The 26,271-nt window shown below is 35.8% G+C and overlaps 1 protein-coding gene across 1 annotated transcript in view; it reads left to right on the forward strand.

Moving 5' to 3' along the window:
• The first annotated feature begins 992 nt into the window (after positions 1 to 992).
• Positions 993 to 26,271, forward strand: part of ogre (optic ganglion reduced) — a 63,396-nt gene continuing 38,117 nt past the window's right edge. Inside the window, exons 1-3 of the mRNA XM_028304046.1 lie at positions 993 to 1,317; positions 20,360 to 20,748; positions 26,084 to 26,191. Coding sequence (XP_028159847.1) covers positions 20,500 to 20,748; positions 26,084 to 26,191 — 357 coding nt within the window. The 5' untranslated portion in view covers positions 993 to 1,317; positions 20,360 to 20,499. The remainder of the gene's footprint in view (positions 1,318 to 20,359; positions 20,749 to 26,083; positions 26,192 to 26,271) is intronic.

Raw genomic sequence — 26,271 nt, forward strand, 5'->3', positions numbered from 1 at the left:
ATCGTTTGTTTCAGCCGAAAGGTGTCCACTGCTGGATCAAGGCCTCCCCCAAGGTTTTCTATAAAGACCGGTCCTGCGCCGCCCGCATACCAGGCACCTCCCGTGACCTTCAGCAGATCGTCGGTCTACCTACTGGGAGGCTTGCCCATCATCATCATTTCAGCCATATGACGTTCACTGTTAAACACTGTTATTTTTGCAGTATCAACTCATTATCATCTCAGCCTGAGCAGGATGTTTAGCACAGTCCGGGAGGCCAATGATGGCAGTGTAATACTTATTAAAAAAGAAAAGTTACATTCATAAAGGCGGTAGGTACTAATATTTTTGAAAAGAATCTTGCGTCGATTTCGGCACGCACCAACGTGAAAAGGGTCACGTACACCATATTTTTTACAAAGACCGCATTCCATTAATATTTTTGGGGTAGTACTGCTAACAAAATGTTATTCGATTGTTAGCAAGTAAAAATAATGACGACGACAAAGTTAACTGTGAATTAACAAAACAAAAAGTAGATAGTATACCTAAACTTTTTATAGCTGCTATTCGAAACAATACATGAAAAACAAGCGTGCTCATTATTAATAAAATGTTGTACTTTAAGCCTTTATGAATAATCGTAGGTTGTAAAGTCAACAAATAAAATGAAAATAAGCGCGAAAAAAGAATCCTACATTTGTAAAATTAACTTTTCACACTTTAGAATACAATAAATAGTCGCAAAAATAATAATTAGCCTACTAATTTTAGTGTCAAATTAATGAAGTAAATGAAACAAACAATTTATTAAGTATTTAAAAGCCATTTTCAGTATTATTTTATGAATTTGTTTACTAAAATAAGTGAAACGGAACGTATCATTTTGTGTACTAGCAACTCGAGTTAAGATGGCGTCCGACCGTCGGCCCGCCAAATGTCATTGCAACGCCTCGGGAGGGTTAAAAATATGTTTGTTTCTTTCCATCACACGTGCAAGCCATAGTGCTGTCTCAGGTATCGCAGCTGAATATTATTGTCCGCTGCACGCACCAAATAAATTTTGTGAGAGCCGTATCAGCCGCGAGACGGAGTACTTTTCTTTGACGTCGTATGGTTACGTTTTGTGTGGAGTGTTTTTAGTTATTTTCGTGACTATTTTGACGATAATATAGACATTTTACGCGATACATTCGCTGTGTTTGAGTGGACAGTATTTATCAGATCGAAATAAGTGTGAGTAAACACTCCGAAGGGACAGATTTCGAAAACGCATTTCGCAAAAACAATTGTACTGAAGAAATTGACCGAGTGTTTGGCAACAAATAAACTACGGTGGTGAGTAGATTGACTTTAATTTGGTTTAGAATAAAATTAGCCCAGTGACTTAGTTATTTTAAATTTTATAGCTTATATTGTTTGCTCCGTAGTTAGAGAGCAGCTGATCAATAATAAAATGATTTTGTTAATGAACTTAACAGGAATGGCATTAGGTAGATATCGTCCACCTTATTTATGAATCAATTAATTAATTTTACTATCAATTTGTACTGGTTACGGCACGCTGGTGTTGTAATTACTTCTTGTAGTAGATGCACAAGTTTTATGTTTGAGCAAGTCTACGTATCAACCAGTTGAATAAAAAAAAAATAACGAAAACGATATTTCAAATTGAAGAATCTTACGACTTCCACCTGAAGAAGCCGGTAAGTTTTTGGAATAAATCTGCACCCTTAAGATTGTCCAACTACTTTACTTACTTATTGCATCAGATCAATGTAGTTAGTTTACCATCATTCTTTGCTTTATGAATATAATACTGCTACCCAATTACTTCACAGATAAAGGTATTACTTATTCCAGAAATATGTCAAGACAAGCTTGCACAAGACCGCTGATCTTTGGAAAAGGAAAAGCTTATTAAATATAGAATATTTTGATATCGCAATACTTTCTAGGCCTCAAAATATGACCCGGCTTCATGACAATGCACCACTGTGCAGTGAAAGTAACAATTGGCAGTTAAACCATGGCTCACTTCAAAGAATACCACATAAAATAATTTTGTGAGCTTCAGGAAGTCATTGTTGATAGCAATTATCCAAATTGTTTAGTTGTGTTTACCTCTCAATTATTTTATGACCATAATAAATTCGTTTTTTAAATCGTCTTAATCAACGCCCTCGTGTCTGTAAAATCTCACAGATTCAAAATTCTGCCAATGCGGCTGGAAATATTGGAAGTATTTTCCGCTGTTTCCTAAACGAAACTTACAGAATCGATAACTTTTCACGTTTGCTGCGACCAGAAAGTATTCCGTTTCTAATAATTTTGGTGTAAAAAATAGGTTTGACTCCAGTCACAGTCCGCATTAACGCACGACCGCCGCACGTGTCTAAGTATTGGCCACGGGATGATGACCCTCACCACATTTCGTGGCCCAAACTTGCCCAAATGGTGCTCCGTGGCCACACTGTATAATTTGGTCCATCCTGCGCTCGCTTTAATCACCTTTAATATTACATCGCTGGGGGGCGGGGCGACTGATTTATTGCCTCTAGCCTCCAATCTAGCAAGACATACCAGATTTTAACTCTGGACATACCTCGTGGATGCTCAAACAAGGACCAAACAACGCCGGTCGCCGTAATTTCCTCAGTCTAATGAAAGGTGGAATGCTCGAATCCAAATGCTCATGTCGTGTTCGATATAAAATTTATCGTCGTCCAAGATTTTGTCGGCTAATTTAACGATTTCTTCTCCATGTTATTTGAAAATAAGCTCATAGGAATGACAAGGCAGGTTTCGGACTATCCTGTTTACACTCGTTTTATATTAGCTATTTTTGTGCGAAAGTAACAACAACATTAGTCATTTTAGCAACAGCAACAAGTGCCGAATAAATGTCCTGTTTAGTAATGCAATACCTAATTAGATCATCAATCACACTAATTTAATAGCATGCAAACCGCATGCTGTAAAATTAGTATATTAAACAAGTGCATATAAATGCATATTAAACAAGTGAGTACAGTCGCATGCGTATTCACCTGATACTTGAACTGATTTTAGGCATATGAAACATGACAAAAACAAACGGCGTAAAGGTTAAAACCTTCATAACCTTCATGCACCTAACTGTACCCATTTATTTTTCCATCCTCAACACCGTACCTAGTGTTAATTCTTACGTCATGTACCTACTGTAAATACGTAATTAGGTACAATTGGAGTACCGTTTGGAACTAGATATTTGCCATTTAAACTTCCACTGTTCATGATGACATTCATCTCTTTCATGTTGCATGTCAATCCTGTAATTTGTGGCAAACAATTTCAGCGTGTCAGTCAGTTGAAATTAAATAACACGTTCGTCTGGATGGTGTTACGTAACGAGGTCAGTAAATAAGATTAATATTGTTTATCAGATTGAATTTTAATTAGTGTTTTTAACTAGGTCTTTTCTGTTCAAATTTGTTTTTACGCAGATAAGCTCATTCTGTTTTCGTGCAACAGAAATTGACGAACACATTTATTTAGTCCAAAAATAAACCCGCATTGTAACAGAATTTACACCCAATTAGTTGTTTTATGGGAATTCCCTAAGAGTCTACTTACAAAAAAACTTTCGGGAAGCCATTGAATTGTACAAACAAAATTTAAGTTAAAATGTGCTACTTTGTTTGTTATCGCCATTTGCAACGGCTTTATAAGTTCTTTTGTGTCAGGCAGGGAGTTTGTGCCGGCATTAACATTGTTGTCGGTTACAATTATCTACCTCATTCAGTTTGCCTGCACACTATCGTGTTGTTAGGCGAAAATGATTTAAGTTACTCGCCGGTGGCGATGATGCCCCTGGCAGCATTGGCACGGTCGGATAATGGAATGAAAGTTGAGTGTTACACTGTGTTATTTCAACTGTCATGTCGACGTAACGTCAACGAATATTTTGGCGACAATTATGTAAATTGCGTGACTTTGTAGCCTGACTCTATTAATGACTGATCCTTACAGGCGTATTAGTACTCGGTCTATAGGTGTCCGAAGACTTTACCACGTGTTTCGTTTATGACGCCAGTCACGAAAAAGGCAAGGGATAAACCCAAAAACATGCAAAATTTACAAAGTAATAATTTGTAACACTTCTAATTCCGTTATCGTTTCACTTTGTCTCTGTTCTGAACGTGACATAAACTACTTAGCTCACTAAGCAGATGGTAAAATTGGATGTGTCACGAATGTATTATTGAAGTAGTTTGTTTCGAAAACCGATGTTTGTGCCTAAGTAATGGAAGGTCCATAGGCAAATGCCTGTTTTGGAAGAGAGGAATCACTCATAATTGTGACACTTTCCTCGCAATAAAGTTTATTATTATTAGTCTGGGTATCGAATTAAATACTAACGATGGACAGCCCATTAGTTCTCAGTTACGTCCATTCAGACTGCATACGACACTTGCACCTTGCACCGCTCGATCGCCTTGACCGCGAACAGGATTGTCAATTGCCTAGAAAAATAACTCAAAATTATTGTGACACTTTCCTTGCAATAAAGTAAATTATATTAGTCTGTGTGTCGAACTAAATACTAACGGCTGACAGCCCATTAGTTCTCAGTTACGTCCATTCAGACACTTGCACCTTGCACCGCCCGATCGCCTTGACCGCGAACAGGATTATATCAAACAGCTGGCCCTTCGCACATCTGTTGCGACTTATGGGCTTTAAGGTCGATATTATAAAATACTATGTTGCGAGTGCTGATTGCCCTTTTTCTCATGAGATTTCTTGCATCAAATACAAGTTAGTATAGTTTAATATAAAGAGGAAATATTTGATTGTATTCAATAGGCTCCGAAACCACTGGATCGATTTGAGAAATTCTGTCACCATTAGAATCTTTTTTTTTCTGATGAACATAGACGGGTCAGTTAATTATGTCCTATTCATAAAACGGACAGAATGCATATTTGAGAAGACTCTACAAGCTTTAGTGCTGATATGATTCTAAGGAAAATATCGGAAAAAGAGCCATCGAATGTGCTTTATCGTTTGTTAGGAATTTACATCTTCATTTACAAGGGACCTTGATCCTAGATTCAAGGCAATGTAATAAACAATATTTTTTTGGAACTGTTTAGTAATCTATGCAAAGAACGTAAAACGTGTAGGTAAAACAATGTTTATGTAAAGACCGTACAGACGAGAGAAAATTAATCTAAACTCTGCGACTGTTATGTAGTTGAAATAAGTCAGTTATTGCAACAAAAACGTGTTGATGTGCTATAGAAGACGATAGCATGTCAAGCTATACACTGTGGCATCTTATGTAGGTGTATTAAGGGTGATTTTGCATCAAAATCGCGTTGTCTAATGTGCTATCGACTGTACCTCTGATGACCTTTGCTTGTGACATCAGCCAGCCCGCAGCCGCAGCTTCCCATCAGTGTGGCAATGTTTTGTTTCAACTATTTGGGTCATACGCATTATGCTGTATGACGCTTGATGTTATCTGTACGTGCTGTATTTATTGAATTAATATCTATCAAAGCTAAAAAACTGGCAAAGTAATGCGGTTAAATTGGAAGACTTTGGAAAACATTATAGTGCACTGCAATGGTAAAATAGACAAAACATCGGCTTAATGTTTCTATGGAGAAAAGCACATGGTCGTGTCTCAGTCTATGAGAAAAATTTAAAGCTCACTACACAGGTAAAAACACTGTCTATGTCCATTGAGTTATAATGTACTACTGTCTATGTCAGCCTTATGCCCTTACGTGAACCGTGTGTCTAACATGTTATGCATATTAGTTTATAAAATATTCAGAAGAAATTAATATAAAACTCTCATGTATTTTTTAAATAATTGAACAAGTTTCGAAATAATTACATCGAGTAGGTAAGTTCAAGCTTTTTATAATATTACAGCATAGTTTCATCATTCCATCGCAAGTAAAATTTGTAGTTTATCACGTTAAGATACTCAACCTTGATGGCATTCGTAATAGTTACTAAATTATGTACGACAATTAACTCTCAAAACAAAGGCACATACATCCAAACCGCACATTTTTGTAATAAATAGCTTTACAATTAATTATACAGGATGTCCCAAAATTTTGCATGTCACACTGACACTGCAGCGCTGGAGGTAAAATATGTCAATGACATCCATAGAAAAGTTACATAAGTTTGGAGATATTACCAATTTTAAATTAATGTCCATAGAAAAGATAGATGAGTTTTGAAATAGTACTGAAATTATTGAAAAAAGTACTTGTCTTCGTTGATTTTGATGTTATCATTTCGAAGAATGTCCAAAAATGTCGCATGATCTAGTTCCACCAGCCTCCATCGACGGGGAATCACATGCTGATTCGTATTCACTTTTACATTTCTCTTTCCCCAAATAGTTTCACGTGTCATTCCCAAATTATTGTTTTTTTAAACTTTTCAGACATAGGTACCTAATTGTCATCTTGATGTTCTACATTTCGAAGAATGTGCAAAAATATCGCATGATCTTTTAGAGTTCTAGACTCTATCAACGGGGAATCACACGCTGATTCGTAAACTCGCTTTTACATTTCTCTTTCACCAAATAGTTTCACGTGCCAGACTTTTTGTCAACTCTCTGAATCATTTACCAAGATATTTAAAAGTTGTCAGTTACACAGTACAGTACGCTATAATCCGGGCATTTTCAAGGCGAGAGTGAATAGATACTTACAGGGCAGATATGTACCATCATTGACTGCATCTCACTTTGCATCAGGTGCGATTGCGGTCAAATACTTGCCTTGTTCTGCATAAAAAAAGTTTTAATTCAATAGTGTTGTATGTAGTTGTATACGTGGTTTCGTAATGATTTGCAATAGTCGGCTTTTGTGTCCCCCTCATGTAATAGGTATCTCAATCTACCCACGTTCGTAGACCGGGGTCACGGTACCGCTATCCGCTAGTCCTTATCCACAGTTTCCTTGCCTCAAAATTAAGATCACTGGAACCGGTTTGGGGCTTCGTCTCGCATTGTTAGGACTTTTTGTCTACCACGTCTTAGTTTGGTTTTTGCTGTCTTGCCGATTATTTGGCTTATGTTCGTGTCTTTTATTTTTGGACTGTGTCATTAATGGTTTGGTCAGACATTCCTAAAATTGACAAGCTATAGATTGTTTGTATGAAATATCGGGTATTGCTATCCAATTGATTGTTGCCATGTTATTCACCTACAAAATTGGTCAGAGGGCCTAGTGTCAGTTTATGTCATACTCAGCCCACAGGAGTGGTAAAAGATTTGAAATCAAATTGCCGAGTAATATTCTATTGAGAGTAAATCAGTTTTAACCGAACTCGAAAAGAACTGTTTGGTACAACTAACAATATTATGTTTACGTCTTAAAATAAAGGGTAATCTGAAGGTCAAGTACCTATGTGATGTTTTTGCGTTACCTCAAATAATTAACAGAATAGGTGTGCTAATAAGTAACCCTTCGTTAGTTAATAAGCCCCTTGTAGTTTACATTTCACAAGATGTCGATCAAACAAATATCTGATGAAATTTTTAATTAACTACTGGTTTATTTTCCTTATTTCATAACTAAAAGGCCTCTAAGTCCGAATGCCTTTCTATTGACTAGAATCGTTTACAATACAAACGATTTGATAACAAACTGTTCCTGATTCAACAAGTGTAACAATAAACAACATTTGTTAATTTGTTTGTTATTCCGCTATTGTTTTTGTTTATAAAGTTGATATTGGGGCTAATAAATGAGTTGCCGGCCGATTCCTTTACAAATTCCTAATACAAATTAGTAGTAGGTTTATTAATTTGTTCATTATAATTAAGATTATACTAATATTGAAAAGGTAATTAATCAATGTCATCATTGCGTATTGATTTTGGGCTTGTCCTATTTATTTATGCAATAAACGTTATGGCTTTGAACTTATTTGTCCTTATAATTATTGAATACCTAAGTAAGTGGTTGAAGGGGTTAAACATCTTTCTCTTGAAGTCCAGAAGCAGTTGTTCTTTTATAAGCGAGGGAAAAACAAACCATTGTTTTGAAAGAACCTGTTAACTGGCAGAACCAAACGTGTGCTCCAGATAATATGAAATCATTTGTTTTTCCGATAGTCAGGCAACAGGTTTATTTAAACCCAGAATCTATAAAGTTGCAAACAAAGGTGATACAAGATTAGATACTAAAACGACATTTAGGCGATTATCACACTGCACCGCGCTCCGCCGCGGTACGCGGGAGGACAGATTTAATCATTGTATGCAAGTACCTCAGTTTGCATAGAAAACACGCGCGGCACAACACACTGAAAACGCGTCTGCGCGCGGGGTTCTTTATATGAAGCCACGCGGACCGCGGCGGAGCGCGGTGCAGTATGATAATCGTCTAAATCACAGGGGCGCAAGAATTGCTGCTTTTTTAAAAATAATGATCGCACAATAAAAAAATTGCTTCAAAGATAGCCGACTACAATTGTACAGACTACAACTCACTAAGCTAAAAATACTGGTATCTTATATTGTTGTAATACGTGCTATTTTAGCACAACATGTACAGCCTGATGTGATAACTGTACATCTGCATAGTACGTCCCGACCACGGACGATGCCGATCACCGCAATTGACAGTGACGGCCACAATTGACCAATTTGAATCGGCCTCGGCGCACCCACGGCAAAGCTTGAAGAGTTACGCCAGCCAAATCCACACAAGACGAGGAGAATTTCAACCAATAGCAAATAGATGTTAAGACAGAAACTCTCTTTGAATATGAATTTCAGGGGATAGAGCAAAGAAAACTTTGGCATAAAAAAAATAGCAAAAAATTTTATCATTTGCTCTTCCCAATGCAGCAGTTACACAGGTGTCTTGTATTTTTGTGTAACTTAAAACATGAAAATTCAAATGAAAAAATATGCTTAAACAAGCCATCCTAGATGAAATCATCTGAAATCGACAATGCATGTTTGATTTCTTACCAAAACATAACCCACATGCTCGTTAGAAGAGAACTTCTCTAGAAACTTGGCCGACCTGGAGAGAGTGATCTTTCTGTTTTATTTAGGATTTCCCCTAACTTGTAACTGGCAATGATCCTATAGTTATCTAATACCGTCCTCTGATGCAGTACGAGGCCATAGTTAACCTTAATTTGAAGAATTTTATCTTGATGAGCTTTCTTGCGTAATATTTCTCCTGGAGCAATTTTGTAGAGTTATTTTGGATTTACTAATCACTTAACAACTCGTAGCCACTGCAATTTGTTACGGTGACAATTCAGAAGGGTCCCCTTTCTATTCTTGTACCATTTAACTTCTGATAAAAGTAGTTCTACGAACTAACGTTCATATGTGTACCATATCTGTGTTTTCTCAATTATGTGTTTTATTACGATCTCCCAGAGAATTATAATGTATTATCTTAAGTGTTTTTAATATTAACAGTCGATTCTTACTGAAAATTATGCAATACAGGACATCAGCGTTTGGTAGCATTTGTTTGTGTAACACTCCATGAAAGTATATACTTATCAAACGTTTAGGTTTTATTTCATAATCGGGTCAATAAATCATTGTACTCTTGTATACATATAAACTGAATTTGATTGGCCAATTACATCAGTCCCGTGTCATCTAGCAAATCACGCGATAGCAATGTTAAGTGCCATTTGACCCGCGTGCCAGCGACTTCAATTAACTTCGCGATGCGTTTGGCACTTTTGCTTCAGAATTTTATTTCTTAATTGAAGCATTTGCATTTAATGCATGTACAGCATGTATTTGTTTGTTTTGGAGCTGTCAGTTTGAAAATTTGCATGCACGATTTTTTAAATTAATTGTGTTGAATTCATAGTCCATGGAGTTTATTTCCTAAAGTTTGGGTTCACCCCCTTAAAGGCTAAAACATAAATTTTATCTCCATACGATTGAAATGGTCGTTGTGGAGTAGCTTGGGGGAGTTATTTATGCAATCTATTGGTTGAAACACCACCATTATCATATTGCAATTGATCTCTCAGATCCTACTTTTCTTTCTTTGCCGAATCTTCATTTTCATCAAATCTGTTATGTGTTTTCTTGTAACTACAAATATCTTGTTATCATTTCGGTTAATTTATTTGGTTTTTATTGTCGTTCTTGGAAACCTAAATTCAGCCACAAACAGACATACTGCACTACTTTCAAAAATGTCAAGGCCTATTGAAGCCAATAAATAAAACTTACGCAACTGAGTATTGATAAATAAGAAAGGACCGACAAAACTAATTATGTCGAAATGATTACGAAAGCAATTCAAGTTAGTGAATTATTAATTTCCTGCATGTTTGTTCCTGTTTTATTTGTTAATACAATCGTACCAAATGGAAAATGTAATTAAACTGAACAGTGGTTTCCAGCTGGCTTTTAACGCAGCAATTTATTGTCCGTTCCGAGAAGCTGATATTAAAAATTGTGTGGACTCTCATTTTGCATCGAGTTCAAGTGGATTCGCAATGAATATGCACGAGTATGTGGAAAACGTCTGTTCAGGGAAAATTTCATTATTTTTAATAAAAGCTTTTACTTGGAAATAGTGGATTTAGGAGAGAGACCGGTCATTACGGAAATCCTTGGGGGAGTCATTTGTCCATTAGTGGACGTCATTTGGCTAAAACGACGACGACGATAAAAACAAATGTCGCTAAGAAAGTCAAATAAAACTCTAAATTAGATAACCCATTTATAATGTTTTATAACAAATCTAATCTTTGCCTGATCGCATGGTCAGGCTTTCCAAAAAAGGTTCTGTAGCATTTAAAGTCAGTAATAATCTTGAAGCGTTTTCTAAATGCATGTTAGAAAGACATGTTAATGAAAGGGCGAGAGTTCTGAGCGATGAGAAGTTTGTAATTTTAGTTGGTTCGAAAATAACACCCCTTTAGGCGCATGGTGGTCGTAATCGTAACACCAACGCTCCACATGCCAATTGTGAATTCGTGTTGTGGAATGGCAAGTAAATTTGTTTTCTTTTAACTTTTAACTTATATTTAAGTTCAGTATACAAGCTTCGTTAACTTCTTCACTATAAAGTTAGCACTGTAACCCTGAGAGCAAACGTCAAAAATCTGTTAAACTCCATACAAAAACACCGGTTTTAGTTACGGTTAAAGTTAAGGTGGTGCGGTGCACCTGAGGCTAAGGCTGTGTTGCGCCATCTTACTTTACCTTTAACTAACGTCCAAATCTGTCAAACTTTATACAAAACACACCGGTTGTCTTACGATTAGAGTAGGCGCACACCGTTGCTTTTTAGTTGGCCGATAGTTGTGCCCGATTTTAATTTGTATGAAGAATCGGCCAAATCGAATCGGCGCGTAGTGTGCGCACTCCCATACATGCCCATACTGATCAACTGCCCGACTAAAATATCGGCCGACGAAAAATCAACGGTGTGCGCCTTCTCTTAAAGTTAGGTCACTCTCAAAACTATCAAAATTGCATAGTTAGAGCTTCATTTGTTCCTTCTTTTCCAATACCTTCTACTTGTGCCCGATCACTTTGGAATTTCAGATTACCTTTCTAAGTTGCAATCTTTAATTCCTTCTTCCAAGTATTGCCGGGGATCTTTTAAGTCGTTTAAACTCACGATCCAGGTGTTGGTCACGTTTCTGGTATTCTTCAAGGCACGGATTTATAAGGTAGAGTTGTATTTGAACTTTAGTAATAAAATCCACAAAGTAAATTGAGTCAATACTGTGCGGTTACACAGAAAGGATTGCTTTGTGAGATTTAAGTTTGGTAGAGTTATTGCAGGTATTTTATTTACAGTAGTTTAATTTTTGTATTTGGGTGTAAGTTTATTGCAACATAAACTTTAAAAAATTGTGGAAAATATCTCTGAAATTGCATCTGTTTTGATAAAATTCATCATCATCATTTCCGGTGTTGAATGTACTGAATGCAAGCATGTCTACATAATTTTATACAAAATATCAGTTTCCTTCCGGTTCCGTTAATTCGCAGAAAATTTCCCAGAACTCTATGAAGGTACCCTAACTAAGTTGAGTGCTAACCGTGATAACATTTATCATGCGCATGAGTGTGAAAAGGTTAAGTAAGATAAGTATTTTTAATTTAAATATCCAGGCTTATATCATTAACCAACATTAAAAATTGAATTCTAGTATATTATTGGTGGATTATCAATATAAAAGTGCTTTTTAAAAGCCTATTTGCAATATTGGTAACCACATTTTGGTAGAAAATGTTCAAGTCAGATTTATTTTTTTTACTATCGAATTTTGCAACAAAGACTTACTTGCATTTTTACTCGCACAGAATTAATTAATGATTGGTAGCAATATACATTTGGTAGTACCAGTTGTACCATTATTTTAAATTTAAATAAAACCAACGAATTTAAAAATACAAATAATAGTGGTATCCGCAAAACCTCAATATTACTTGGGCTGTTTTGTTTTTGTAAAAGACATAGATTACTGCAACTAAGATTAGTCACAAAAATTATAAATATTAAAATACTTTTATAATTATTATGGGGGTATTTTAATATTGGTGCGGGAGTATTGACGATCGAGGTGCCCAGCGGAACAAAATTTTATTTTAAAACATGCTTTGCTTTCTACAAAACTGGCATACAGAGAATGCACCGAAACTTAACATTTAATTAAACTAGCACAGACCGTTGTAATTGTAAGTGCCATTGTATTGTTCCTTTAATTAACTTGCCGGCTGCATTCAGTCTTTCCACTCTGGGAACCGTAAGGGGTTTATTCTGCAGTGTGACACCAGCTTTTGAGTAAAAGCACAGAATAGATAAATACCAGTAATAAGAAATCTTGTGAATTTTTGAGAGTGTACCAATTAGGGCTGCGTGTATATTGACAGTAAAAGACATTGCCTGTCTGATAAAGAAACTTTGATGAATTTGATGGTACAAAAATTGTTTCATAAAATTTCCAAAACTTTTTTTCTGTTTGCACCAAAAATTACCTATCTCTACCTTTAATGGTTGGCAGTGGCCATTATGTAATCTAAATCTTATTAAGTACTAGCTTTCCGCCCGCGGCTTCGCCCGCGTGGTATTTTGTCTGTCACAGAAAAACTTTATCGCGCGCGTCCCTGTTTCAAAAACCGGGATAAAAACTATCCTATGTTCTTTCCCGGGACTCAAACTATCTCTATGCCAAATTTCATCAAAATCGGTTGCGAGGTTTAAGCGGGAAAGCGTAACAGACAGACAGACAGACAGAGTTACTTTCGCATTTATAATATTAGTTGGGATTCGATATAACTTATGGAATGGGTCACTCTATACACTACTTTAGTTCAGAGAACTCCTGTGTTTCAGAGTCATATAGCCTGAACTTTAAAAATTGATCATAAATAGCTGAATTGAACATCACCAGCCAACTCTTAACAATGAGATTTATTTATTTCATTCTCTATTGTTGTCTGAGCCATATTTTTATTGACTTTTCTTAATGGTGCCAACAATAATAACTTATAGAAAGTCTGCTAACTTTTCAGTCACGCACTTGGTGACAGTTTCCTTTTAGAGGTATAAAGGTGTTAATACACATAGTTTGGTGACAGTTCTGTTGTTGCTCTAATAGGATGCACTTTCGTCGAAACCGTACAAATATTGAGATTCTCATTGGTAAGTTGTTTATTTGGTTATTAAGCTGTTTAGTGTAGTAGCCTTCTTCTAAACTTTCATAATTCATAATACACTGGACCTCAAAGAAAGAAAACCATCGGTCGGTTAGAAAATTTTCAATATTTTTAGAAACACCTGATGTATGCAATTAAAGCAAGAGTAAATTAATTAAAGCTTTTTATTTTGAATAAATCACTTCATATTATAAAACAAAGTCACTTTCCTGTCTGTCTGTCCCTATGTATGCTTAGATTTTAAAAACTATGCAACGGATTTTGATGCGTTTTTTTTTAAATAGAGTGATTCAAGAGAAAGGGTTTATATGTATAAAACATGCATATTGAGGAAGATAAAAGCCGGGAAATTCCATTGCAAATTCCGGTATTTTGTTTCATAAAGATAGGTCAGGTACTGAAGATATGTATAGAAGATATTCTAATCTACCCTTTTTCTTTGCGGTCCAGTGTATTTCATGGAATTATGAATTCATCTTGGTAATTTTTGATTAAGTACACTATTTCTTATGGTTTTGTCTGAATTGGCTCTATGTAGTCTGGTTAATTTTATGAATATTTTCGAAAGATTATGTCACAAGATAAAATCTAATTAGGGCTTGATTAATGAACAATACAGTGAGAGTGGGTCGGCGGAGATGTTCACACGCGTGCAGTCAAAACATCGGAACAATCGGCCATTCAGTAGCGTTGCAAAGCAAGGTGCTTCTGCAGTGATGGTGCTATCAGATATCTGCGTCCTTTTGTAAAATTCCAACACGTATATTGCTTAGATCATTTATTATAACTGTAAGGCACGTTCCCCCAAGCGTAGGACATAATATGGGAAACTGTAGAAATTGTGTTTCTAGAATGGAAAAGTCTTGTTTATAAATAATGTATTTTAAATGTTAACGTCCGTTGTTTAACCTTCTAATATTACATTAGCGTGGTTGTTTGTTGCACCAGATTAATTAACCTAAGTTTGAATAATGTAGCAGCATCATGCATGCGGGCCTTATCTTAGGAAAGTTTTGGTTGAATTTATTTTGTGTGTAAACGACATCAAGCTAAAATTTGGTTTTTATAGTGTGAAGCTGCCATATCATCTTCCTCCTGTTACATACCCAATATCAATATCCCTCTAAACTTCCGAGAGCTCTTATTGTTGTATAAAAATGTATATTAAAGTTTTTACATAACACTAACCACTAAGCCCGTAGTTAAGGTAAAATCCTTTGAACTTCTTAAAATAAAAACAGTTTGTTTAAATATCCTTCTTACTCAATTAATTTGTTATTGCTAGTATCGTTTGATCGCTCAGACAACTGCTTTCTTCCACATCCTCACTTCGTTTTAGGTATTTAAGTACCACAGTCGTTAAGAGGTCGGATGTGGTTTGAAGTAATTTCCATTTGAGAGAAGTTTGGTTAAGCGGTCAAAGTAGGATGCAGCGTAATTTTAGACCGTAACCAATCTTCGAGTAGTTGGCTTGTGGACACGGCTTATGGTTACATTTCTGGCAAAAATAAGTGCCCATGACCATGAGCTCTACCACATGGTGTAAGTTTTTGTTTTTGATATTACAACTGAGTTTAAAAAAAAACAATAATAATAACATTTTTATGGAAGAAAATCAGAAGAAAAAGACTAGAAAGCTTTCAAAATCCTAAGTCAATACTAACTATTTAAATAAGACTGAAAATTCAAGATAATTCCTTTGATAACTCAGAAATATTACTATTATATCACATTAATCTACATGTGCTTTTTTCGCAAAATCGCATCTTTAAGTCAACGTAAGGAGCTATAGTAGGTATTTATGGTATGTTTTCCGAACTCTATCATGTTTATCAAAGCTCTAACTCAATTTGCATAAATTATTATCAACAGCCAGTGGCGTAACTATAGGGTGGCAAGTCGGCAAAATGCCACGGGCCCCCAGCCCGAAGGGGCCCCCGGTCAGAGGAAATCTCAATTCCCAACATTTATTATTACACACACATACTACTTAAGTAAAAAAAAGTTTTGTCTTTAATTTATTTGTTACCTTCTTAGTTGCATACACAACTAAAAAAAATATACCTAGGTATTAAACTTTCAATGCATTGGTAAAAAAAAATTTAATCCAGTTTTAGAAAGAATGTGTGAATGAGAGAAATGAAGCTATCTTGCTAAAGAAGAAGGTAGAGAACTACAATTTTATTATGTTGCTGGTTTTCCATTGCAAAGTCTTACAAACCATAGACGCGGCTTCTAAAGCACTTCAATCTAAAGCCATCGATCTTTCAAATCGTAGATAGAGAATAGAGAGAGAGACTCTATTCTCTATCTACGTTTCAAATGCTTCAAAGCGTTTGCAAGTCTGTCTAGAAGAACTTGAAAAGTATCGACATGAATTTGAAGATTTAAAAACGGAAGCAAATAGTATTGCAGTTAAATGGTCTATAAACCCTGAATTTCCTAAAACTCGTCAGAGAAAAGTGAAACGTCATTTTGATGAAATTTGTGAGGATGAACGTCTCCAAGATCCTGAAAGCTTGTTTAAAGTGAACGTATTCTATCGTGTATTAGACATCATCATTAATCAACTTAGATCGCGTTTCCTTGGAATGAATGAAATTGTTTCCAATTTTAGTGTCTTGCAGCCTGCCACTTTGCAAAACTTGAATGATACTGATTTATTGGAAAAGGCTTTAGCATTTGTCCATTTATATAAAAATGATATATCTGTTACGGTTAATGTGATAAATTGAAAATATTAATAATAACCGGTTATTATGAATAATTACCGACAGTCGCGGTAAAAGTGATAAATAAATCAAATTTAACAGTGATTATTTAATAATTGAAGCTTAGTACTAACAAATTTCATAAAAGAGAACAACATCTTGTGTACGTGCTCGTGTACAGCCAAACTTTTGAACGTTTTGATATCATATATTAATATAATTTGGCATAATGAGTTTGGAGTGTTTCTTGCATAATATTACTTTTCCATGATGCCTATAACATAATGTTTTGATTTAAAGTGAAAAATAGGTTAAGGTGCGGCGGGGGTGGCCCTTGGGCCACCGCTAAGCCGCCTATTTAGTTTTATACACACATAAATGACCTCATATTAATCATATTTACCAAATGTTGCGGTAATTATTCATAATAACCGGCGATTATTCATAATTTTCACATTTATCACTTTGACCGTAGTCCGTAACATATCTATGTCGTTTTCCAAAGAAATTCTCAGTTTTCGATCCTCTTTTAAACACGAAATAGAAAGGTCATCTTCTATAAGAGAACTTGCTGACTTATTAATAATAAAGAATCATTTTATATCTTCAAGCTTTCCTGAAGTGTGCACTGCATTTCTGCTATTTCTCACCATTCCTGTAACTACGGCTAGTGCCGAGCGATCATTTTCAAAACTGAAATTGATAAAAACTTATTTAAGAAATTCTATGGGACAAGAAAGGTTAAGCAATTTGGCTATTCTATCCATCGAAAATTCTATGGCCCGAAATTTGAACTTTGATGATGTCATTAACACTTTTGCTGAACAGAAAGTCCAAAGAAAGGAATTTTAATAATTAAAATAGTGTACCTACTTAAAATAAAATTGTGATTTCAGTTCAATAGGTACCTTTAATTAAAAGTGAATAATTATAAAATCAAGAAATTATAATTATAAAGTTTGTATGTACCTACTTCACGTAGTGATTTATTAGTTAACTTTTACAAATAAAAGTGTATAAATAAATATTATAAAATAAAAAATACTATTGTTGTTGGTTCAGCTTCTTTATACAATTGGGAAAGTGGGAGGGCCCATTCGATGAATTTGCCACGGGCCTCGAACGGTATAGTTACGCCACTGTCAACAGCCCTCCTCCAGTATGGCCGGCCTCGACGTGATAACAGGTCGTTGACCCCGCACAGGTGGGGCGCCGTCTGTTTACACACATGTGTTTGTGTTTTACCCACGTGTTGAAGTCGGTCAGATTGGGCATGACATAATATACTTGTAGGTATAGGTATTATATGTATGTTCGATGTACTTTCTTACCAAGACGATGCGCTACTTTGTGCTATATTTATTCGTTGGCTCTACACCTGTATTACAAATGTTACTATTATATAGTGTTACTATCAGGTTGTTTTATTTTTCCAAAACAAGCAGACATTTTGTATTTCAAGTAGACAGATTCACTAACTCACTTCTACGGGACTACTTGACCTAAAGCCGACATGTCATGATAAAATCAAAACATTATCAGTACTTAGACCCTTTCCAGGGCACTTGTACGCGTCCCTAATATAGCTTGCCCTACCACCACTTTGGAGCAACATAATATTATGAAAATTTTATTGATGATATCAATATGCCATCCTCCAATTATTTATCTATTAATTGCAAACACCTTTTGCCCCAAGTTTTAGTCAAAATAATTTCAAAACAAAAATCAAATGACCTCATAATGAACATGGTCACGTATTCCCATGTTTTACTACATTCAATGGTCAAGCATTATAGCCATAGCATGTCAAGTTGCACGTTAGCTGCATGTGTATGGAAATCGGTAGAGTGCGTGATTCGTTGTCATGCGATGCGACTAGCGGTTGTTGTGGAGGTGTAACTGTGTGGTGGTTTCATAAGACAGACAAAAGGTTTACGGGACTATTCCCACCTCTCGTTTCCACCACTGCAACTCCTGTGTAGCCAGGATCTATAGCTTGACCGCCATAAAAACCCAACTAATTAAGGGACTAGGGACTTATAGTAAATCTCATAGACAAAAGGTTTAGTAGGCCATTCTTTTTATCCACAAGGAGGCTCTTAGCCTACATCTCACCTGATGGAAAGTGATGATCAGGCTGAAGGTGGAAGCGAGCTTCACCCGGAATCCTGAAGCACCGAGGAACTGGCTAAGTGGCTATACTGTCGGAACACAATGTTGTTGTTATGGCGACAGATTTAGGTAAGATGGTGGCTGGCCTGGCAGACTTATCTGCTTCCACTGGGAATAGATCCCGGAACATCTGAGTCTAAAGCAGTGTTCTTACCACTACAACACAGAGGCGGCCATGTAGTGAAATAGTTTCAGCATGTCTTTTTCGGGTTGGTACCAAAGGGTGCCAAATGGGACTCTATTATTTCATTTGAAGCCTTGGCTGTCCTCCCGTGCTTAGCGGGCTTATCTCATGAACCGTAGTAGACAGTTAAAATTGTCACTTTCCCATATTCACCGAGTGAATTTAATTTATATTTTAGATATCGATGTTGCACATATTTTCATATATCATTTCATATTTCATACACTCTGCTACCACCACCGACCACTCTGGTTTAGGTCGTATAAAACTATACCTGAATAATTATTATTGACGGGATTGCTACCTTATCTTACTTTCGAGTTTCCGATATTTCGGTACTGTTTCAAGCGCCATGATCACGGAGTAACTGAGGAAACTAGCGGGTGAGATGTTATGGGCAGACATATCAAGACATGGTTCATGGTGACCATGAAAGTTTCAAACAACATAAAGCTACACCTATTTAGCACCTAGAGTCCTAGACTATAGTGGGTGCTAGCCTTGTGGTTCCAGACAATTCTCAGTTTATTGTTTGTGTTTATCTATAAATTGCACTTCTTATGTTTAATGCAGCCATTAAACTTAATAACATCGGAGAAATCGATCTGAAAGTGCTATTCAATAGCAAATTCATATTCCTATGCACTTCCAATATCTAAAATATCTCAATGCAAATGCATAGAAAACGGATATCTATTTGTGATTTACTAGCAAATCTCGATTTAAGTTTACGACCCGCCGGTGGACGTCCAGGCATATAAGTAGCAGACTTTACTGCAGTCTTTAAGAGAAGTAGACGCAGTAAGACCTTACCTAATCACGATAAACCGTTCCAAAATCCTTTGATTTCAAGAAATGATGGAGCCATTGGTTGGTTGAGACTCATTATTTTAAAATTAGACCTAATAGGCCATGCTCGAATTTAATTCGACTTCTTTGCCTAGTGCGGATTCGATGAAGTCACAAAATTGATTGAAATTGAAGTCAGGTTTAATTTGTCATGTGGAACCAGTGACTCTTAAATCAAGTGATCACTTGCAAATAGCACCAGTTTTATAACACTCTTATTACATTATGTAGACTTTATATCTCTTCTGGCTTTAAATGGAGTTTTATTGCGATTTGGAAAGTCACAGCTTGTATAATTTAAATTGCAAGTCAAATGGAGGCAATCATAGTGAGCTGTTAGCAAATGCACTAAAGTTTTTACGATGTTGTCTCATTCCTCTTCAGTATTAACAGTTTATGTATTCATCAAGGCTTCGATTTAAATTCAATTATCTTTTTTTGTTGGCATTTAAGTAACAGTTAGTGCTAGTAAATGGACAGTTACAAATTATTTCCTACTTGCGGTAGGTTCTGTGTTTTTAGTGCCGTATTGAGACTACTTAGTACCCTAATCAATCCACATCTGTGTGCCATAGGCCATAGGGCATCGCCCTAAGTCATTGCATAATTTAAGAAACTTATAGTATTTAATAGAGTTTAAAATGGCAATTAACTCTATTATAATTCATGGAGAGACTTTTTGTGTCAGGTCATTCCACTTTTGTACTTGGATCCTAATTCATTGATATGATTCCTAACAAGTTTTCCTTTTTGTTCCAGGTATCGAAACAAGCAATCTCGACAATAATCTCGACATTCCACCATCTACAAAGACTGATTTAGAACCTAATGTTAAGGACATTCCTCAGTTGACTTCCTTTAATAATATGATTACTGAGTAAAACCAAACAAGAGCCAAGATGTTCAAGCTACTGGGCGGTTTGAGCGTGTACTTCAAGTACAACCCGATCAAGACTGACAATGCTGTGTTCAGGCTGCATAATGTGTTCACGACAGTACTGCTGCTCACTTGCTCAATCATCATCACAGCAACGCAGTACGTGGGGCAGCCGATTCAGTGCATCGTGAGTGGGCTACCAACGAATGTGGTCAACACTTTCTGTTGGATCACTTCGACGTTTACGATGCCAGACGCGTTCGCCAGGGAGGTATGTTTGGTCCACAATTGTTTGTATTCTACTTAATGAGTAAGAAACCTGCCTCTTATTGTGTGTCTTCCGTGACTTAAAGATGTGGAGGTGATTGATATCCAAAACCATAATAATGTTAAAACAGAGATGCAACTAGTTTCTAGCCTAGTGCTGTCTAAAGAAATTTCTTAATGGATTTCTTGGATGAATGTACCTAATGACTATTCATTGAGTATTAACTGAAATAACTTAAGTATACGGCGCCCTTTTGAAACACTCAACCTTAGGTGACTAAGACGCTAGATATTATGTGTATGTAAATTGATAAATAATACAGGCATGACTTCACTTTGAGTCGGATTTACGCAAACGGTTATAAATATTATTATAGTATACCAATTGCTCGATGAAATGACACAGTCATCATGGCTTTGCGATAGCAATAAGGGTTATACCTCAAGAAACGTACTTTAACAATTTCTAATTAGTAGTCTAAAGTTGTTAACTGTATCTAATGCCTTAGTTAAAACGGATAAAGGAGGCCGATTAGCTACTACGATTAATATTCTAATTAATGTCAGCTTCATTATGATCTTATGCAGCGTAATTGATAGTAAGGATCATCCAAATTCAGGTCACCGTTGGAAGGGCTACTTACTACTCATAATTCATAATTGAAGAAGATTGACAATGTAGTGATGGCCGTACTTATAGATTTCCATAATGGTCCAATAATTGTCGTTTAACCTTAATAAGCCCTCATTATCTGGCTGATAGTAGGTACTATTTAATTGTTTATAACATCTTTGAGTCCCATTTGGTGAATTCTATCGTCTAAATCTTTCAAGAAAAAGTTCGATCTTGGATTTTTGGAACATCTCATGTCATGATGCGATATTTTCTCCTGGCCACGTGAGAATTCGAAATGATCTTCTGAAATTATCCAAGTGTTTTAATATGATCTAATAAATCCTTTTAAAGAAAACACAATATAAATCGACTTATAACACAATTCCCCTTTGAGACGTTTTTGTCTAACCAGATAATAATTTTTGCTTTTTTTAATTATTCGTACACACATTGTAAGCTTCATGCAAATATTAAAGAATTGCTTATTAGCTTACCTATCTATTTTTAGCATATCTTGGTTTGCTGAAACATCCAAGGCCTTAATAGCTGTTTGACCTTTAGTCATTTAATAATGATATCGTTCATATTTTATGTAAATTAATTACGTCTTACTTGAAGTATTCTAATTATGATTTTACGTTAAAATTCCACTGTGTTGTTCTTTGTCTATTACTCGTGTGACCTTTACTCTCTCGTAATGATTCATAACAGGTCCAATTGTGCTCCGATTGAGGAATCTAGCACAAGACGGGATAGCTTCGGGTTTGCTATTGATATTAATGATTGTGCCCCGGTTGATTAATTTGCCATGTTTAGTTTATTTAAATTTAGACTCCTACGTTGGTGGTCTTTGCCTTCGTTTATTTGTTTCTGCCAAATGACGTCCACTGCTGGAGAAAGGCCTTTCCCAAGGATTTCAATTACCTGTCCTGTGTCCTGGCCCGACTTCTACAGCGACCGGTCCTGCGTCCTGGTCTTTGTCTATTTTACTCTATTAGTTATTCCAAAAAGTTTAAGTTAGGTGTTATTTTTTGTACGGCAGCCGCGCTTACCCTACAGTACGATTCGAAAAACACAAAAATATAAATTCTACAATGATATTAGACGAAAACAACATCAAGTACCTAAGTGACGTAGGTTTGTCTTTTTCCGAGTCTAAATACATTTATATCCGTCTTTCCTTATTTGGCCAACTTATTTACCTTATCCCCTATCATTACCAACTAATACATACCAAAAGTTTCCATCCACCCACTTATCAATTGAACCAAACATTTACCGATTTCACTTGTACGCCTTCAACCAGGTGTATCCATATCATTTTTGTATGTTTTGTTAGCCTTAAATTATACATTTTCTCTGTCTACATTATCTTTGGCTACCAGCCAGAGGGCCTTGTAATTGAGACTCTCAATTTCTTTGTTATTATTGTTGTATTGTTGTTATGTTCGTGACTGGGCTGTTTTAGCGTCCTTTTAGCGTATCAGTGATAATGGTACCATTATGGTTCTTACGAAGTGTCATTATTTGCACGAGTCCTTATATCTGCATCGTAACCCAAATCGGAATAAGTATAGGGTTGGGTTAACATACGGCTATTATTATGTCTTCATGATTTTCGTAAATGTTCTTTTAAAGAGCTTTATTTTTAGTTGCATATTATTACAAAGCATTGCAGGCATCGAAATAATAATAAAGCATAATAATGCCTCTGGTCTAAAGATTATCCTAAAAAAATTGGGTCAAGACGAAACCCAGAGGTGAGCTTATTAACAAACGATTTTGATATAATTAGTTTCCATTTTATGACGTTTTTTTTTACAATTTCTCTTCCTTATTCCAAAAAATCATAACAAGCTATTCAAAATCGCGAAACATATGAGTACATCAAGGTGATTTGGGTAGCCTTAGTAGTTTGTTTACGGACACCTGTATTATACTAGATTTTGCCCATGACTTCACGCGTGTCAATTTCGGTCTGTCACAAGTAAAAGGACTTTAAAAAATCATCACCAATATCCTTCTTCGATGGTTCCCTTCGTCTAATACCTATTAACAAAAGGTCAACAGCTCAACTCGTGTGGACATTAAAAGTCAATAAATAAATGTAAAGCGTAATTTATTCACGAATTTGGTCAGTGTGTCAAATGAATACATCAAACAAGTTACGGTCCATTGTGACTTGTTTGAAAACATTCGGCGACAACAAACTTGCGTGAGGTGGCGTTAATTTGGTAATGAATTAAGAAACAACATCGTTTTTATTGATGTTTTAGGTGTGTACTTCAAGTGGTATTGCTATTTTATGGGGCAATTAGATTTTTATATTTTATGGAAAATATTAGTGTCTTATTTGCCTTGGCTTGGCTCAAAGGTTTTTAATCGTTTGTCTTAGTTTTAAGAGTCAAAGCAGAATGTAATGAACCTATATCTTGATTATTTTATAAAGATCACTTATTGGCTAATTACACTACTACAGAAATTATAATTGCCGTGTTGTACTGCATATTAAGTAGTACCTTTGTACTACAGTCAACGATATGATCGTTGATTACAGAACATACTCTGTTTGGGATCGCCGCGCAGTCTGCACATACTTGAAAGGTTATCTTCATGTTAAATAACTTTATTCAGATAGTATAAAGTCTTAGTTGTATCAGTAAATGGTTGCACTTATAATGGTATGTCAGTGTTCGTCAAGCCCATTTGTAAGTCAAGGTTCTGCAATAATTGCCTACGGATTATAATTTACAATTAACAATTTCATAACGTGTAATCTGTTGATGAGACTCGTGTTATTGTTATCAAGAAAGTTTTTATACTTAATGGGCTTATAAAAGACTTCTACCGATTAACTTTAGCACTTACAAAAGGGGCATGTTCTTAAGCATTGTGAGATTTTTTAAAGATATGGGAGAACGTTTATTCTCATTAGGACCCAGTTTGATGATCAAGTCTTGTAAGTCAATGTGCGTGCTCAATTGCTCCCACGTTAAGGACCTAACGGTAACTCAAGTGATCATGTCCGCGCCCGTCAAATGAAGGTGTATTGCCACTGCTTACGTCATTGTCGTGTGATCGTTTCCTTGCAAAAGTGACGACAGAGGTTAATAGCTCTTTAAGATGCAACTGCCGTGAATCATAAACTATTGTGTCTGGTATGAATTAATGTCTTCTTATTTCAAGATGGAAACATTTTATTTTTATTTTTATGATAATGACTTTATGATTAAGACTTTCTTCAGCTCTAGCTTTATTGATATTACTCTAAATTAGCCGACAATACAATTCTACAAACGCTTGGTATTTGGTCAAGGCTCCTGCCTGATATATTATTTAATCAAAATTGCTGATCTTTGTTGGCTGCAATTTTCTACAATTGACAATACTTCTTTTGTAGCAAATGAAGCTTGAATTCTTGCTGCTAGAGTTCTGAATTGAAATGGAAGGATTCGCTCAACAAGCTTGCAAATCTGTGCCTAAACGACACCAATTGACCTCACTCCTGGGCGCATTGTGAGTAACAGCCCACTTCCTTTTTGGTCATGATGCGAGAAATATGCAGGGCTGGTGATCTGGTGAATCATTGGTACTGGCTAGGATTTAATTAATCAGATTTAATTTAAAGCGATCGCTTGGTCATCGACTTTTGGATTGCACATTCCGTTACCCTAGCTTCTATCTTTGGCATTGTTTCGTTTTCCTTTTATGGATGTATATTTTTAGTGGATGCAGCGCTATTTTGATCGAATTTATCTTGGTAAGAATTGTTTTTGTTAGATATTGTGTGATGGCTGCTTGGACTAGCTAGTACGAGTAGTTAATGAACTGGGATTCAGTGCCATTAGCGGTTATGTTCGTAGTGGGTGGAGAATCATTTTAGTGTGATACTCGTGAGCACAAGCATTTTTTTATATCCTTAGTTACAAGAACAGTAACAAATTTAAGTGTTTTGTTATTTGCGTAGTATTTTCTCTCTTAGCTCATCTCATAAGTAGGTATTTGAGCTATTCTAACAGTGGTGTCCTTATGTTTATATTTTGACCTCACCTGACTATGAATTATGGAATGAGGCGAAGCTATCGGAGTGTTTGTCTCTTTCCTTCACATCGAACTATTGAAAACCGTTGCCATTTAAATAATGTATCAGGAATTGACTTTCATATCAGTTATTTACTTCCATCAACGATTTAATTCCTCGTCTGTTGTTTTATGTATGGCATGAAATTGAGAAATCCAATTTCTTTGTATAATGGTGTTTACGACCTGTTCTTATGATTGGCTTCGATTATAGTTTCTATAATTGAAAGTCTGATAAATGAAATGTTATTTTATGACGGTAGAAGAGTTTTCGCATTAAGATTATTGTACTTAAGTTCATTGAACTATACGGTTTGAGATAAGAGTGTAACTTATTAATATTTTTGTCCTTGATCAAATTTTGCGTTGAAAAACTTCTACCAAAAAATATTTACCTACTTTGTATTCTAAAATTATTTTGTTTCTAATGCCGATAGCTAATAAAAATCGGTTATAGTTTTGGTTTACGTTTTATCATCATATCAGCCATAGTTCGTCCACTGCTGAACATAGGCCTCCCCCAATGCTTTCCATGTTGTTTTCCGTCTAGCGCTTTTGGTTTATGTTTGGTTGGTTAAAATTGAGAAATAAGAACTGTTAAATATGCGCTTTTCCTGCTATTATAGTTTTATTTTTGTTGCAGGTTGGCAAAGAGGTAGCGCATCCAGGTATCGCCAACGAATATGACGGTTCGCAGGAGAAGAAGTACTACACGTACTACCAGTGGGTGTGTTTCGTACTATTCTTCCAGGTAAGACCCTTATCTTCTTCTTTTATCATATCATCATCATCTCAGCCACAGGACGTCCACTGCTGAACATAGGCCTCCCC

Source organism: Ostrinia furnacalis, unplaced genomic scaffold (genome assembly GCF_004193835.3).
Source record: "Ostrinia furnacalis isolate ACB-3 unplaced genomic scaffold, ASM419383v2 OfSCF1353, whole genome shotgun sequence".
NCBI classification, from domain to species: Eukaryota; Metazoa; Arthropoda; class Insecta; order Lepidoptera; family Crambidae; genus Ostrinia; species Ostrinia furnacalis.